At 48.5% G+C, this 18,287-nt stretch overlaps 1 protein-coding gene across 1 annotated transcript in view; it reads right to left on the bottom strand.

Annotated features, from left to right (window-relative positions):
- Window positions 1–609: 609 nt before the first annotated feature.
- LOC135370410 (organic cation transporter protein-like) overlaps window positions 610–18,287 on the bottom strand; it is a 35,689-nt gene continuing 18,011 nt past the window's right edge. Inside the window, exons 5-10 of the mRNA XM_064604155.1 lie at window positions 17,388–17,553; window positions 15,947–16,091; window positions 15,727–15,818; window positions 6,263–6,480; window positions 5,275–5,456; window positions 610–3,200 (exon numbers count right to left, since the gene is read on the bottom strand). Coding sequence (XP_064460225.1) covers window positions 3,060–3,200; window positions 5,275–5,456; window positions 6,263–6,480; window positions 15,727–15,818; window positions 15,947–16,091; window positions 17,388–17,553 — 944 coding nt within the window. The 3' untranslated portion in view covers window positions 610–3,059. The remainder of the gene's footprint in view (window positions 3,201–5,274; window positions 5,457–6,262; window positions 6,481–15,726; window positions 15,819–15,946; window positions 16,092–17,387; window positions 17,554–18,287) is intronic.

Below are 18,287 nucleotides of genomic sequence, written 5' to 3'. Positions count from 1 at the left end.
TCCTTTGTGTTTTTTCGAAGGTCGGAGCGGTCGGATGATATGTCACGTGGGGCTCCGTTAACGGAGTGCAAAAAAGTTACCTTCTATAATGGATGGATGGAGTGTAGGGGCACCCCTGGTGGGCCTCTTTGGAACGAGGGTCCAGCTTTAAATGTGCAGGGCAACAACGTTGCCAGATGAGAGCCGGGCGCTCTGTCGGAGCGTAATATGAGTCCCAGTTCTCAAAAATACAAATAATATTTTTTTTCTAGCTTTCGCGTCACGTAGAGCCAAAATATTTTGCCAGAATGTAAAGTGAGACAAGAAGATTTCAGTAACATAACTTTGCTATAGGATTCTGAAGACACGAGATTTAGGCCGTAGTGCCACTTTGTGTGCCAGTTCTTTTTACTTTAAGTACATTTGCACCGTAGTACTTTTGTGAAGAATTCACGCAGAAGCTCCGTGAGGCTGAGGTTTGGGTTTCAAGTCAGTGTCCATCCAGATGGCGCAACCTAACTAGTGTGACGTCCCTCGTTTCCCACGAGACGGAGCACAAAGTTAACGAAGAAACGGGGATACACTCAACGTGGGCACCCGCAGGGGCGAGAAGGAATGACTCAACGCATGTTTAACAACAACACAGTTTAATTCAACTCGACCGAACGACGATATGGTACTTCAAATGAACAATAGACGAACCACGTCCTAACCAAGTTTGCGGATGGTCTGTGCAGTATATACTGCTGAAACGAGGCGCGTCTCACACTGACGCACTGCTTTCTTCTTCACAGCGGTGGACACATCTCTCGGAACATGGCATTCGTTGATTGTCCAAGATTGGGCGTTGCACGCGGTGAATGTAATCCGGGACGACAGCTGTGGGTTGACAGCCTCCAGGTCCAGACGGGAGTGGCACACTGAATCAAAGCTATACGCAGTGATGGCCAGTAGTTAACTACATGTAGTTAAACTACTAGTTAAACTACCTGATTGTAGTTATAAAGTAGTTATGAACTACTTGCAGAAATGTAGTGTGCAACTACTAGTTAAACTCCTATTTCGAGTAGTTAACTACAGTAGTTAGGTTACTGCATGCGCCAACTACTTCCGGTTTTGCCGCAAGTTTTACGGCACAGTTGTGCTTCCGACTTTTACCTTGAGCTACTTGTTTCATGAGAACGGAGGTGCAGAGCAATTGTGCCATGCATGTGTACTCAATCTTCACTTTTATCACTGCTCGTGATTTATATTTAGGTGTCCAGGAACACTGTAGAATGGGATTGGTGTTGATGGACAACGTTAAGTAGTTAGAGATGTAGTTGAAATACATTGCAGTAGGTAAAGAAGTAGTTTTAACTACCTCCCCTAAAAAGTAGTCCAACTACTAGTTAAACTACTCCATCACAAAGTAGTTAGTAGTTATAGTTAAACTACTATAGAAGTAGTTAGTGGCCATCACTGGCTATACGCCATCATACACACTGCCACTGAACCGACTTCTTTTGTTCACTTCAGCCCCCTTTCCCCCGAAAGGCTGTAATGAACGGAATGTCTGCCGCTCATTGCTTGGCATGCGCCACGTAAACATTACTGATAGTTTTTACGCAATAGGAACAATCCGGAGTAGTTGATATAGGTTAATGATAACGAATAGCAGCAAAAAGACAAGGACATAGAGAAAAAGGGGACAGGACGACTGCAGACTCTTGATTAAACATCAGTTGAGAGTCTGCAGACGTCCTGTCTATTTCTACCCTGTCCTTGTCTTCCTGCTGCTATTCGTCATCATGATAGTTTTTAATCGGGTGGGGGAGGGGGGGAGGTGAGCTACAAGAATTAATAACTGATACTAAGTTTCAAGGGTTCTCAGGTGCTGATAGCAAGTTCTTCTACCTGCTATATAACCGGGTTTGCCCCTACCTTTTCAACCCATAAAAAATAGGTTGTTCGTAGATTTCGAAAAAGACTGAGAAAGGGAAAGCTACTACGGGCAGGTGGCCATGGCAGCCACCACCGACGGCAGCCATGTTGGGCTAAACTCGACCACTGAAGACTATACACTCTAAAAGCAGGACTTCACCACGTAACAGGCTCCCATTCGTCTATTTAGTTCCGAGTGATATAATCGTTCATCCTGATTCGTTAGGGATATGTCTTTTTATGGCACTTGCCCTGAGCGTGTTACGAAGTTCGCTTCCGAGGATGTACGCCCGTGTCAATGCGCAAAGAAACCATAAAATCGCTGGAAATGTCAACGTACTAAACGCGCAATATTTTCCCTTACTATAATAAAAAAGGCCACGGGCATTTTCTTCTTCTTTTTTGTCATAAACTGTAATGAAATAACAAAAAAAGACAAGGATTTTCTTTCGACAAGCCTTGCCTTTCCCAGTGCTCACAGCAGCTTAAATGGCTGTGTGTTCTCCAGATTTTGTGAGGCTGAGAACGCCAGCCGTGGCATTTATAACGCTGGTATTACTCATCTGAATGTCAACTTAGGCAATATTTACAGTACATAATAAGTATCTAGCTGCGAAACGGAGCGAACGCGACGGCTCTTTGTACATGTCGCGCGTTAAAATGTGGAATGCGATGGTATTCGAGTTGTCAACAGAATTAACTTTAAAATCACTAGTTGACTGCTTTAAGCTTGAACCTTCTGTCGCGACAACCCACGTCGCATGTATTTTTTTTTATATATATAGAAAGGATAAAGACATCCGTAAAAATAACTGAATGCAGCTTCCTCTCATGCGCATAATTTTAAAAACAAATGCTTGAAGGAAAACTGTCATTTTTCTTTTTTTTTTTTGCCACTATATCTACTGCGGCTGAGCTACTATAGGAGATGATGCCAACTTTGGTTGCTCAGCTGCCTTCGAGAACGAACGACATGTACCTACTGGATGCAGCGTTTCAGCGCTGGCGGAGCCTTTGGTTATATAAGTATAACTATGGCCCTGATTATAGCACTGTCTGAATCGGCTCCATTCTTTGCGAACATGTCGCATATTGTACTCGTGACCATGTGACTGCGATTGAGCACCTTTGCTTTGCACTGGCCCAGGACGCAATTTTTAGAGTTCTTTCTCGGCGTCCTCTAGCGTGTCGGGTAACGGCTTGTTTAAAGTCTCTGGGAGCATAATGGCTGCCAACCCTCCAATGATGGCAACCACGGCGCTCACCACAGCTGCTACTGCGGGGCTTGTGTTGTTTGCCTGAAAAAAAAAAAAGAAAAAGGGTAAAATACGACACGAAAAAGAGGTGATAAGACATTTTATGTCACAGAACTCTCATAATAGTACCTAGAAACCAAGGTGGTGACTCTCGACAACTCAGACCAAGGACATCTCGAGAACTCAGCCGCCATGACAGATTCGCTAGGCCTAACGAGTTACGATCGGTATCTCGTATATCATTCTTACATGTAACAATAGAAGGCTTGATGAACCTCTTCCTTATACGGAATGCGCTATGACAGTTTCCCAAGCAGCACAACATCTTGGCCCAATATTGGACCAATATTGGCAATGTCGGCCCTAGATTGGACCAATATTGGACAATTGTCTTCGGCGTAGGGGGGGATAGAGTTTGGATAAACCACGTGACGAACTGTCTGTACAGTCACAATGCAGCAATGAGGGAGTATTTGGGAGGGGGACCAATGACGTCGCCCCGCACGGGCAATAGGTAAGAGATGGAAACGAGGGAGCTGCGCGCACAGCTTACCTACTCGCATAGCGTATATAAGAAGAACCTGCTTGACGAGACAAAAGCACTTCATATACATGAACTTGGATTGTATTGGATACCAGGAGTGCTGGGGCGGCATTGAAGGGCCGTGTTAGCGCCGCGAAGCAACCGTGGCCATGAGTGGTGTACTGACGTGGACAGGTGGAGAGAGGACAGCAGGAAGGAGTGGGGAAGAGGGTCTTAGTATGCGTCATGGGCCGACTTCAAGGGGAACTGTACGGACATTCGTCTGGAAAGTCTGCGGGAAAACCCCAGACAGCACAGCCAGTGCGGGGGATTCGAACCCGCGTGTCACCTCCCAGTTTCGGCGTGGAAAGCGATCATGCTAACCACTATGCCACAGGAGCTGGTTTTTATTTATGCTGTATAGTGCTATTGGTCTATGCTCTGTGCCGATAACGACACAATAAACATCAAGTATATGTAGATTTACTAGCATATCGTAGCGTATACTTATGAAACCGATATCAAACTGGAATACTTTACAACGTGTGGGGCGCCCATAAAAACTCCTCGTTAACACTGCCCCTCGCCCCCTCCCCCCATTTGGAAGATGAGAACGAATCTGGTGGAGATAGAAAGCAGGTACACTCTAAGAAAAAAAAGGAGTACTTTTACTCCTTTTGGGGACTAAATGCATTGCCACAAAAAATAGTCCCTTTCGGGAGTAAATGAATGTCACAGAGTGAAGACCACATTTCACGCGCTGTTGTAAGAGTCCCAGGTACATAAGTGGTGCGCATGCATGAAAATACTTCGAAGCAATCCGTCAACCGTGATATATCGAGTGATATAAAATCTTGCGCCATACTAAGGGCACAATTTGCGAAGAAAGATGCGCTAACTGTTTCTTACTCTGCGTGGCTGGAAAATTGCTACGTTGTCTGAGTTATACAGCCTTATGTCGTTCAAATTGATCAAGGGCACATATTTACGTATAGACTGTCGCATTCAGGAGACCATTCACGAAGTTTAGTGACAATTTGCAGTCCTGGGGAGTAAATGTAGGGGACTAAAATGGGGAGTAATTGGGAGGGGGGGGGCAGACTAGGGGAGTAGGAGCTGCAATTACTCCCCGTTTTACTCCTTTTAGGGGTATAGGGACACCGCCACCGTTCCCAAACGAAAACCAAAGGCACGGGGTATATGAAGTACTAATGAGAAAAGAAGCGTTTCATTCAGTTCCGGGGTCAATCCTTTGCACGTTTAACGCTATGGGCATCCCTGATACATTGTACCAGTGGCGTTCCGATTGTTGGTGGTAGCAGAGGTCGTGTTGGTAACTGGGAGGTGCTGGGTTCGAATCCTACCACCGATTGTGCTGTCGGAGGCTTTCCCTGTGTTTTTCGAAGACTATTTCCAGACGAATTTCGGCACAATTCCACCTGAAGTCGGCCCAGGACGCATACTAACCCCCCTGTCCCCCAATCCTTCCTCTCTTCACCTCTCCACACATGTACGCCGCTTATAGCCGCAGTTGCTTCGCGGCGCTAACGTAGGACTAAAAAAACAATATTGTACCAGTGACATTTTACTGACCAGTTCCTTGAAGAATGGTGCGAGCATGGCCCCTACTCTGCTGGCCATGTAGCCTCCGCCGATGCCCATAGTTCGGACTACCGTCGGGAACACTTCCCCGCCGAACACGGTGAGCACCCCAGCTCCCGCGTTGACTGCGTTCTTCGCAATAATCGTGGTCAGCAGTCGAAGGATGAGGTAATCTGCAATGTTCAAGGTATATTAACCGGTTGCAACACAGCTAAAATAGGTCACAACTATAGTTCGTTCTACTGGGAAGTATTATTCTTACTCGTTGGAGTAAGAATAATACTTCCCAGTAGAACGAACTATAGTTGTGACCTATTTTACGAGTTAATAAGATACGCATAAAAAAATGACATTTTCTGGGTTCTAGGTTACGGTTAGATTGAAAGTAGACCAAAAGCCAGGAGACACGTTCGCAACAAATATATTACACTGGCTTACACAACAAAATAAACAAAAATACGAGGACGCCCGTATAGGCGTCGAAACAGTCCTTGTATTTTTCTTTATCTTGTTATGTAAGCCAGTGTAATATGAATAATGTAAAACCCCGAAACTAGGGAACACGAAAGGACAGACACAAACACGAAGTCTCAATTGAGACTTCGTGTTTGTGTCTGTCCTTTCGTGTTCCCTAGTCTCGGGGTTTTACATTATGCATCATCTTCACCAGCTCGCTTGCTTCCTAGCCATTTTTTCAGTGTAATATATTTGTTGTGAACGCTTAGATTGGAATTACTCGAAGAAGTGGTCGTAATTTTCGTGCTATAAGGTCACTTTAGTACCGTCGGGTAGAGTACCATAAAAAGTACCAAGCTGCACAGTGCAACACTCTAACAACAAAAGTTCACCGCAACACAGTGCTCAATGACTAACATCCTTTTCTTTTACACGCGTACACGTGTTTTCCCTCAATCTGCAGTCAGCATTGGTTCTGCTTAAAGACTGACTACGTACATATACATATGTATACCATGATTACCTTCGGTAAGTGGTATGAGCAAGAGGATGAAAAAGCCCGTTATGAAGCACGAGACAGAGAGACCTATCCTCCGCCGGCAGTAACGGATCAGGAGCATGGGTATAACGGAGCATCCCGGAAGGCTGAACAGGATGACCATGGTGAAGCTGACGAAGGGACTGCCACCCAAGTGCACGCTGAAGAAGGTCAGGTGGAACATCAACAGGCGATTGGCGAAGCTGAAACGAGATTGGGTTTCTTTGTACAGGGGGTGGGAACCAGAACCGAGAGTTTTAGTGGGCAGTACCAACGGCCGCCTGGATATACGAAAGGCCTTCTTAAAGTCTCATCTCACTCCTTCGCACGTGGACATTTTAAGTCTGGATGTAGCCAATCGCTGTCGACGATTTCAAACACCGTCTTTCTGGGGCTACGAGTCGCTTTCTCATGCGACTGGTGGCCGCTCCTCTCTAAAGCTACGGCCGCCAAAAGCAGGGTCGTGATTGGCGGACTCTCAATTGTTACGTCATCGTCGTTTCAACGATCAGGGGCGCGTTGCTGGCATCGCCTAAAGATCGCGGCGTATATAACGCCGCTCATGGCACGAGCACGGACGGCGTTACGATCCTATCATCTTCAGGCGATGCCAGCAACGCGTCCCACGCTTTGTTTCCGCTCGGTGTTGACCGCACGCTAACATTTTGTGCACGCTACGATATGACGCTACGCGTCCAGGCGCAACCGCCCACAAGCTCTTTCCGCGGACGCTCTGGAGCAGTCACCAAGCGGTCGTTTGCAACTAAGTCGCACGAAACAGACAGCCGAACGTAATAACAACGAACAAGACGCTATTAAATGGGATGTATGAAGTTATTTCAGAAATATATGATGTTATTTTGTGTTTTGTGCTCTTGTTGTCGCGAGATGCTCTCGAAAAAGCTCGTAGCGTACGCTTCCTATAGGCATCATTACGTTCGCTACCGCTGCCCGTGCGCAATCATGGCAACGCTATAAGAAAAGCGATCGCGTATGATCCACTGAAACACTGATACTGTCATCGACATCAGAACTGGATTGGCGTATTGTATAAATCTTCTCCGATGATCCCATGTAAGCTTGTCGCCTTGGTACATTTGTGTGAAATATGCTTCCACGTGGAATGAAATTCTTCCATGTCCTTAGCTGAGAATTGCAATAAAATTAGGAAACTTATAGAGCAGCATGTAGGGCGACGACCAATCACTTCCACTAGCCCGTTCGTTGACACAAAAGGACTGCGCAAATATATACTAACAAGGCTCTCGGCTATCTGATTCTATGTTCTGTGGAATCCACTCCCATAGCTCGGCATTTCGTGCCTCGAAACTCACGATTACAATCATCTGATAAGGCGTGAGGCCCGCCCAAGCAGCAAAATGTACTGAAAGTCGAGTACAATAGGGGTGGACGGGTAGGTAGAAGGCCTTGAACAAACTCGTGAAACTAAAGAACACTGATAAGACACATACCGTCTACCCCTATTGCACCCGACTTTCAGTACATTGTGCTGCTTGGGCCGGCTACGAACTGACGTGAAGGTCGACATGGTGTACCGGTGAGATCGATCATAACGCATATTAACGCACTCACCAGATAACATCACACCTGCTCTGTTTACAAGTGTGATGTTATCCGGCGAGTGCACTAACATGCGGCATAATCAAGCTCACCGGTACGTCATATCGACCTTCACGTGAGTTCGTAGCCGGGCTTGAACTCGCGCCTTATCAGATGATTGTAATCGTTTAGTTTCGAGGCCCGAAACGCTGAGCTATGTCCACTACACATTCTCCTATCGCATGCCCAAGGCGAACACCCAGACAAGCACGGTGCCAGTCGCGGTCGCGTTCCTGTCTTGGCGATGTTATCTGAGCCACAAGTACAGCCAAGTGTCTGAACTCTGATGAACGCTGAGCTGGAAGGAATGACGTGCACGGGGTAAATACCTTTTCTCTATTACTTTGTGTGCACTCCTTGCCTGCTCGATTGTCAACGGCGGTAAAGGCCAGTTTAGAGTCCGGCGGAGCGGGTCGTAACAACGCGCATAGCGAGCCACCGTCGGTGAGTTCATAGTTCGACGATACTTGGCGAAGCGCGGCGTCGCGGCAACGCGCGTTACGTCAGCCGCCGTCGGGGGAATAGAGAAATGTTCTTCATCTGGCGGTGGCCAGCGAGCTGTGTACGGCGTGGGCTCCGGTGGACTCGCATTTCCAAACATGGCGTCACCCATTGAGCCTTTCATCGAAGGTGTTAAGGAACATCCGTGCCTATATAATACACGACGGGTGGATTATAGAGACAAGCAAAAGAACGAGAACATCAATGTCCATTTTTAGGGTACCAACCGTATTACAGTAGTACAAAGATACGATGGGAACACGGATTGTCCTTAGTCGAATTCCAACACGCGGGTACAGTTGCCAGATTTGTCTACTTTCCCACTACAAAATGTGAAAATCTCCGGATGTGTTTTCGTTGCGCTGTGCCGAATCGCGTCAGACTATGATCCCGGTAGGATGAGCTAGCGTGGCGTAGCGAACGCTGGCTATCGGCGCGCAACGCGGGCGGCGACGGGCGAGACAACCGTGATCATGAGCGACACAGTTGTCAGACTGGATTAATTTTGCCCATCTGAGGGTTCTTTAACGTTCACCTAAATCTCAGTACAGGGCACGCCGTATTTAACGTTCCTCACGGAAGACTAGTCTAAGCAACTTGTACCTGACGATAAAGGTAAAAAAAAAAAAGAAGAGTGAACATTACTTTCGTAGTATTCTAGACGCTATATTTTTTCTCAACGGGCAACAAAGCTATTTTCCTCCCTCCTTTCTCAACGCATTGTAGCACTGCACGAGCGTCAGGCCAGCGTAATCGCCAGTACTGTGTTACCGTAGCACGCGCCGCCGTTGCGCTATTTTGCAATGCTGATGCCCTTCATTAGCTAATTATGAGGGACGGAAGTTAATTATGCAGGAAGGAAATCTGTTCGCCACGATGCCAGCAGGATTCTACGCGAGAAACATTCATTCGCACACGCACAGATACTACAGAGACTACTTGATCGCAGCAGATGCTCGCAGAGAGTTTCGCTACAGTATTTAGGAAACGAAAGATAATCTGTCAGGTATATTACATCAGTCTTACATCAGCGTATGGCGTGATTAACGGCAGGCGGAGTGTTCGGCTCCACTGCAGGTGAAGAACGCCGCGTATTAGGGCTTGTTAGCCAACTCTGTAGGGCATCTGGAGCACAGAGCTGCGTAGTGCCATAGGCCATTGCATAGAAGATAGCGTGCCAGGCGACTGCAATGCATTCTGGGAGGTACCCGGGTTCGAGTCGCGGTGCCGGCTGTGCTGTCTGCACTGTTAAAACAGAACTTCACCACATAGCACGCTCCTAGCCAACCATCATTCCGAATGATATCATTATGTGTATTGATTTGTTGAAAATCGGAGGAGGCGCCTAGCTAGGACACATTATCTTGTCCCAGATAGGCGCCTCCCCCCTGTTTTGAACAAATCAAGACACAGAATGATATTATTCGGAATGATGGTTGGCTAGCAGCGTGCTATGTGGTGAGGTTCTGTTTTAACAGTGTGGGGTTTTTCCTTTGTTTTCCTTAGACGCTGTCAGACATACGTCGGCACAGTTCCCGTAGAAGTCGGCCCAGGACCCACATTGCCCCAGAACGTTAGTCGTGACGTTGCCCGCCTTTGTGAGGTCAACAAAGGCGAACTCTCTGATCAGTTCCACCATATTTTGGCCATGTCCTGGTCACACGCTGTGGTTTATATCGTGCAATCTCGCAAAATTTTACGGGAGTCTCCTCCAGATTTTGGGGGGGTGTTAGGGGGTGTAGGGGGTGTCTGGATGAATCACTGCTAGTCACATGTCATTTCGAACGTGGGCATCCACGTGATCATAAAAATGGCTACGTCCATATGACCGGCGTCGAAACCTTTGTAAAATCGCGACTGCTGCTTCTGTGCGTCGTTTTGTGAATTCTCTCGACTCGGCTAATTAGTTTTATTGATATCCTTGTGGCAAAACACGTAGATTTGTTAAGTCCCCTCGCTGCTGACCACTCGCTAAGATGTGATAATGGGACTATGCGATGCATTCATAATTCGAAAAGATATAGGTTGCCGTGTCGCGAGCACTGTGTGACTTACATGTAGTAGTAGTATGTATATGTTACATGTTGTGTTACATGTAGTAGTAGTAGTAGTAGTAGTATAGTACAAAAATATGTTCATCTGCTGGTTTTATGCTGATGGGAGAATATATAGGCAATCGTTCAAACAGAGTACGTTATAAACGAAGTCACGGGACCTCAGAATGATGTTGCCTATGACTCCTGACCAAGACAACATGGTGTTTTTGCCACGAGTATACTTGAGGTTATAGTTATGATGGCGGGTTTAGGGCATATCTCTGTGATCTGGAGATTGTGCAGATAGAAAAACAACCGCTCTTCAATAGCCCTTCATAGAGCAAGAACCTTTCCTATCTTCGAGAGCGAAAGAATGGCTAAGGATCCTGTAGTGCTACTGAAGACTAACGAGACCAGACAACAACATGGCGGTGGAATTGCCAGGTCAGAGCGAGAGCTCGGGCTGAGCGAGGCAAGGCTATTTATTATTCGCGCCTTGATGTGATGGCGCTGGCAATGCCGCCACAGGGCCTCCCCCCTAGCCAAGCGCTGGAAGCTGGCGAACAGAAACGAGCTTGGGAGCCCAAGTGACTTGTCGGGGCGGTCTGAGTCGGGTAGACAGCCGAGGAGGCGACGGTGGGGGAAGAGTAGTTGGAGTAGTGAGCGGACAGCTTGCCGTGGAGGGTGAGTCGTAGAGTAGCTCCACGGAGAAGGAGGGCGGCAACGGTGGTACAGCGTCGACGTATGCCGGCTTAAGCCGTTCTAAGGCAACAGTGTCCTCGCGACCGTTCAGCTGAATGGTGTAAAAGTTGGGTGAACGGCGCAGCACGAGGTGAGGGCCTGTGTAGGGCGGTTGCAGGGGCTTCCGTACAGCGTCACAGCGCACAAAGACGTGTGTGCAGGAGGCGAGGTCGGGATGCTGGAAGGCCGAGGACACACGCGAGGGCCGAGATGTTGCTGGACGAAGGGCGGCCATAGTACGGCGGAGCCGCGAAACGTAGTCAGCTGGTGAGAGAGCAGTGCTGCCTGGCAACGGGCAAATGAGATCTCCGGGGAGGCGTAGGGACGTGCCGTATACCAGCTCGGCGACGGCGCAGCCTATGTCAGGTTTGAAGGTGGAGCGGATCCCCAGGAGCGCGAGCGGTATGACTTCTGGCCAGGGTGTTTCGGGAGCAGCCCGGAGGGCAACCTTGAGCTGTCGGTGGAAGCGCTCCACGAGGCCGTTTGACGCCGGGTGGTAGGCAGTCGTTCGAATCCGCTTGCAGCCCATAGTGTTGACGAGTCTAGAGAAGAGGGCGGACTCGAACTGGGGACCTCGGTCTGACGTGATGATAGACGGTACACCGAAGCGCGACACCCAGGTGTTCAAGAGGGCGGCTGCAACTGTGGATGCAGTGGCGTCGGGTACCGGTACAGCCTCGGGCCAACGGGTGAAGCGGTCAATGATGGTAAAGATGTAACGATAGCCGGATGATATTGGGAGTGGTCCCACCAAGTCGATGTGGATGTGAGCGAAGCGGCTGTCTGGCGCGGGAAACTGAGAAGGATGGAGGCGGGTGTGCCTGTGAACCTTAGTCCGCTGACACGGAATGCAGGCTTGAACCCAGAGCTTGATGTCCTTGTTCATGAAGGGCCAGACGTAGCGCCGAGAAATGAGTTCTTGAGTTGCGCGTATGCCAGGATGGGACAATGAATGATAGGTCGAGAAGACTTCTCGTCGAAGTGCCGCCGGAACAAATGGGCGGGGTCGACCTTGTGACGTGTCGCACGCGACAGGCTGTGTAGCGCCTGGCAGGTCGACATCGTCTATGGTTAAGGAAGACGAAGGGTCACTTCTGAAAGATGCGAGTTCTTGATCGGATGATTGGGCCTGGGCCAGTGCGTCGAGGAGCGAAGACTGACAGGTTGTCCCAATGAAGTTGACGCGACTGAGAGCGTCCGCCACCACATTATCTGCACCACTGATGTGCTGAACGTCTGTGGTGAACTCCGAGATGAATGCGAGGTGGCGGGTCTCACGAGGGGTGTAGCTTGTGCTGCATGAAGAAAATGCGTAGACGAGGGGCTTATGATCGGTGAATACAGTGAATTGTCGGCCCTCCAAGAAATGGCGAAAGTGCTTGACGGTGAGATATATGGCCAGGAGCTCGCGACCGAAGGCACTGTAGCGAGTCTCCTGGGGCTTCATCTTGCGTGAAAAGAATGCTAGAGGGCGCCAAGCGCCAGAGATACGTTGTTGGAGGACGGCGCCGACAGCTGTGCTGGATGCATCGACCATGATGGACGTTGGGGCGTCGTGTTGAGGATGGAATAGAAGGGACGACGAAGCGATTGCCTGTTTGATTGCCTGGAAGGCAGCTGCCGCTTCAGGGGTCCAAACCAGCACAGAGTGTTTCGAGCGCTTGGTGCAGAGCAGAGCCTCGAGAGGACTCAGTTTGGCTGCGCATGATGGCACAAAGCGCCTATAAAAATTCACCAGCCCCAAGAATTGTCGTAGTTTGGTCACGGAAACGGGCTGCGGGAAGTCTTGAATGGCAGCGACTCGGGATGGTAAAGGCATGATGCCCTGGCTGTTGACATGGTGGCCAAGGAAGTCGAGTTCTCCGACTCCGAATTCGCTCTTAGCGGCGTTGATAATGATGCCGCTCTGTTGTAAGCGGGTAAAGAGTGCCCGAAGATGATGTTCGTGCTCTGTTGGGGAGCGGCTTGCGACGAGGAGGTCATCCATGTACGCGTAGACAAATGGTAATCCGCGAATGATGTTGTCGATGAACCTCTGAAAAGTCTGGGCAGCGTTCCGCAAGCCAAAGGGCATTCGAAGGAACTCAAACAGGCCAAATGGGGTCGTAATGGCGGTTTTTGGTATATCCTCCTCTGCCATAGGAATCTGATGGTACGCGCGGACGAGATCTATTTTCGAGAACGTGGTGGCGCCTTCCAGATGAGCTGAGAAGTCCAAGATGTGCGGGATGGGATAGCGGTCGGGGATGGTTGCTTTGTTCAATGCGCGATAATCGCCGCACGGGCGCCAGTCGCCGGTCTTCTTTGGCACCATGTGCAGCGGCGAAGCCCACGTACTGGATGATGGCCTGATGATACCAAGTTCAAGCATGTGGTCAAATTCTGCCTTTGCCACGCGGAACTTTTCGGGTGCGAGGCGCCGCGGGCGGAAGTGAACTGGTGGGCCACGGGTGGAAACGTGGTGAACAACGTCGTGTTGTACGGGTTTCGTCCAGTCGGGTGGTTGAGTCAACGCAGGGAAATCCTTCAGGATAGAGGCGAAGGGGACGTCCGGCGCAGTGCAAGATAATACGCGGGATGGTGGTGCAGGGAGGTTAAGGCCGCAGACTGACAGGGACGTTGAGCGATCAATGAGGCGCCTGCCGTTGACGTCAACGAGCAGCTTGAAACTGTTGAGAAAATCTGCTCCGAGAATTGCTTGGGTGACGTCGGCGACAAGAAAAAGCCACCTAAAATCTCTTCGGAGCCCGATGTTGAGGGTTAGAGACCGTTGGCCGTAAACGGGTATGGTAGAGGCGTTGGCGGCTCTTAGGCTGAAGCACTGCTGTCGGGGTCGGCGTGAAAATTTGTCGGCGGGTATGACGCTTACTTCCGCGCCCGTATCAACGAGGAAGCGCATCCCGGTGGTACGGTCAATGATGTGGAAAAGGCGGCTGCTGGTGGACTCGGGCGCTCTTGTCGTGGAAAAGGTTTTCGGCTGTCGCGACCACGAGCAAGGTAGGAGGCAGCGTCGTGCATCGGCGCCGAAACGGTGGTGGTAGTGACAAAGTCTGCTTGAGGTTCGGGAGCAGGAACGCGCAGGAACCGATGGGGAGTCTGCGCGATGGTCAGCGCGGCAGGAAGTTGATGATCTTGGTCGGCATAAAAGGTTTGCAACCAACTGGGTAAGGTGACGAACCTGCTGAGACAAGGCGTGGGCGGAGCTTTCGAAGCTGACCTGGGACACAGGCGGAGCGGGAAGTTCCGAGAAGCCGGAGGAATTGACGACTGCCATGTCCAGGTCCGTCAGGTATTGTCCAAGGTATTGTCCGGGTCACCACTGTAGTGCTACTGAAGACTAACGAGACCAGACAACAACATGGCGGTGGAATTGCCAGGTCAGAGCGAGAGCTCGGGCTGAGCGAGGCAAGGCTATTTATTATTCGCGCCTTGATGTGATGGCGCTGGCAATGCCGCCACAATCCCCTGGCACCTTACTCTCGAGGAACCTTTTAAAAGTGAAAAATACGGACATACCGAATAAATTTAAAAATTTCTTTCTCAAAGGTTATTTTTCTGTTTGTGTGGCTCGGTGTGAAATCTCGGGCTCGTGACCAAATCCAGCCCTCTAACGCTTTGCCCGCAAAGTTCATTTGACCTTTCGACCTTTTTGGACACCATACGGGACATCGATCCTAATTGCGATGGGGCTCATTGTTCCATTCCCCACGTCACTACCAAGAAAGGGGTCCCCAACTCCCCATTCATGTAGTCTCCTGGTTTGCTGGTCATGCCAACTGAGGTTAGTCCAGGTTAGGTTCATGCAGCTTGCCTCGCGGCTATAGTATGACGTCATTTTCTGCTAACCTCGTTAAGCGACGTCAGTCAACACCACCTAGATAGAGAAAGCCTGCTTCCTCGTCGCCATGACGTAACAGTAAAGAGCCAGCCAATGAGGATCGTGTTTTCAACGACCATCGCCAATCACGAACGTGCTTTCAGCGGTCGTGGCCATGAAGACGATCCACTGTCGTCTGCGACTTGTGATTGAACGTCCCCGCGTACTAAATAGGAAAACTTGGAAATAAATCGCAAAAAAAGGTCTCAATCTTTCACAAAACTGGTTTTCTGAAAAACGTCTTGCACTTTTGGTCTAAATATTTAGGTCTGCAGGTTCCAGGTCAGCTGCAATCATTTGCGGGTTCTTGAATTCGCAGAACGGTGAATCGCAGTAGCAGACAAATTCTGACTCTTAATCGAAGGAGGGAGAGAAGGTAATAAGCAGGCCTTTAGTATCTAGGTGCGTCAGTTCAGGTTAGGTTCTTGAAGTTTGCTTCAGGGCTATGGTATGACGTCACTTCCTGCTAATCTCGTTCCCGATGGCCTTTCTTTATGATGAACTAGCGGTTCAGCCCCCAGATGGAGGCTGAACTATCTCCTGGCCGTAGCCAACGCAAGCCTGACGGAGTCAGTCGTGCATGTTATGACGTTTCTTACTAAGCGATAGCAGTGGGGTAGGACAATGTTGCAGTGTGCCTTTTGGCACGCGAGGAGCGTTTATTGTGTACTTACTACGAGATGAAGATGAGGATTGTCTTCTTCCTCAGTCTTTTCCCTTTGAATAAATCCAAGAAGGAGACGGTGTGCTCTGCGTTGCTTGTTTTCTGAGAATGAGAAAGTGTAAGTGCAATGTGCAATGTAAGTGGCAATGTAAAAAAAGAAAAAGAAAAAGGAAAACGGTTTAGGAAGTGAGTGCGAGAGAGTGGCACGGGAGAATGTCAATGTCGCCCACCTCGACTAATTTCCGCTGTTCATCCACCATTTTTGGCACGTCAATGTTTTCAAGCTTGTTCTTTGCGGCTATATCGTTCAGGGACGCTTCGGCTCTTCTCAGCTTTCCCTTCGTCATCAGCCAGCGAGGAGATTCCGGTAGAACACTGTGCACGGTAAAGGGTACATTTGCGTGTATGTTGCGTAATGACACGGACAGTCACAAAATAAGGATATGACAACGTTCAAAGAAAAGAAGGATCACACCAGAAAGATAAGAGTACAGGAACAGCTCCGGACCCACCCTCCTACACCCCATAGCCCCCAAGTGCAGGGAAAGGTAACGGAACCTTTTCCGTTTCCGTTACCACATCTGCGTTACTGGCCCTTATTTGTTTCTGTTTCAGTTTCGGTTGCCACCATTGTTGCTTTCGTTTCTGTTACGTTTCCGTTTCGGTTTTCGGTACCGCCCCACCTCCAGCTTTTTTTGTTTTCCCTCTTTCTTTCCTTTCCTTAAAAAAAAAGAGAGAGAGAGACCATTGAGACCGTGACACAACTTAATCCCTCTACGTTCTGAAGTCTATTTTGAGGACTCCAGGGATACATGCATACAAGAGACAACGTTAATTCAAAATACATATATAGGCACGTGGTATCTGTGAACAGCTAATATGAACATGGTTTCCTGGAATGTTACTCACATTTGCAACTTCCAGGTCACCATACGCGTTTACTGTATTTACCGTATACTACTACCTTATATGCTCCAGTGTGATAGCTCATTTGAGTTCTTCAGTTAATTTTAGTTTGCTTCATTGAGGTTTATTTCATAAATTTATCTACATGATATGCGGAAGAATTGCAATAATTCGGGTCCTGCGGTACCCGAATTATTACCGTAAATTATTGTCGTTTCCGATTCTGCTTCAGGTTAACTGTGCGACATCCGTTTCCGTTTCCTGCTATATTTCCGGTATAATTACGTTTCCGCTTTTGTTACCGTTTCTGTTATCTTTCCCTGCCCAAGTGTTTGGAGGCACCCAAAAGTGTCTGACATAATGGAGTGTACAATCTGCCAACGCGTCTCGCAAGTGATATTGCAAAGCAAAATTTGGCAATGAATATTTCAACCAAGTTGATCAGGATTCCTAAAAGACTAGTATATTTTTTTTAAAATAGTAACTGACCCCAATTGCGCTTCCCCGAAAACCTGTAGTTAAAAAATTAGTTAATGAATAATCAAGTAATCGTTATCCAACAGTTACGTCATCTCTTTGTTAGCATGTCAGCATAGCCGCATCACCCACCTGCAAAACCGACATTTATGCCGCTCTCATGCTTTTTGAAAAAAGAAAGAAAGAAAAGTTGTATGGAATTAAAAAAAAAAAAAAAGAACGCGTCCTGTAAAACTGCACGACCGCCATCGTCTGAGGAAAGGGGCGGGTAACAGCAAAAATACTTACAACCATAGCGCAAGGAGAACTAGGCTGGAGAGCGACAAGACCACCTGTAGGATCACCCAGTCTGTGATGGCGTACGACAACCAAGGAAGCGCGGTGCAGCCTGCGATCCATCCCAGGGCACCCAACAACAGGATGGGACGACGCTTGGTAGAAATGCATTCCATAGCTAAATGGGGATATAAAAAGGAGGCTTCATTGTCGAACTTTTCATTTCAGTTCGTTTTTAATGTGCTAGCCCTTAGGAAGATCCATTCGTGGGTCCTTTGGAAATGCGTCGGCATAACACTTTCCAAAAACCTCATGGTAACTCCTTAAGAGTTAAACGCTAACACGAACCCCGAACCTGAAAAAAAAAAAGAGGAAGAAAAGTGAAGCAATCAAAGAAAAAGCAGAAAAAAAGTGAAAAGGAGGAAAGAAGAGAGAGAGAAAATGAAGCGCATTAGAAAGGAGGAAGCAAAACAAGCAATCGAGCAATGCAGAAAGGAGGAAGCACAAGAACGAACCAAAAAGGCCTATGCCACGGGTCGGGAACCTTTACAGTTCCAAGGGCCATATTTCCCCCACCCCCTCGTCGACTTTTTTTCAGGGACCGCGGATGAGATTTGAACCCATTCGAAAATAAGTCTAAATTCCTGCCGAAATTATTAAGCACTGTTGAATGACAAGCTGACCATTCCACCAGTGCAAGTGATACTGAAAGCTTGCTTGTTGTCAATAAGTTACGGTACGAGAATACGACAAACACCTTTTGTTCATTCGGGAAATGTTCGGTTCATTCTTCGGGAAAGGCAACAGAGAGAGCGCACTTTTGCTTTAGGAACTCCCCCAGCAAAACACCGGGTTTTCATTGGTGCGCTCGATCTGCGCCAGGCCGCAGCTGTAGCCCAAGCTGCCCGCGCA

The sequence above is a fragment of the Ornithodoros turicata genome, chromosome 10 (genome assembly GCF_037126465.1).
Source record: "Ornithodoros turicata isolate Travis chromosome 10, ASM3712646v1, whole genome shotgun sequence".
Lineage (NCBI taxonomy): Eukaryota > Metazoa > Arthropoda > Arachnida > Ixodida > Argasidae > Ornithodoros > Ornithodoros turicata.
The sequence above is the reverse complement of the archived record's forward strand: the minus strand, read 5'-3'. Positions and strand labels throughout refer to the sequence as shown.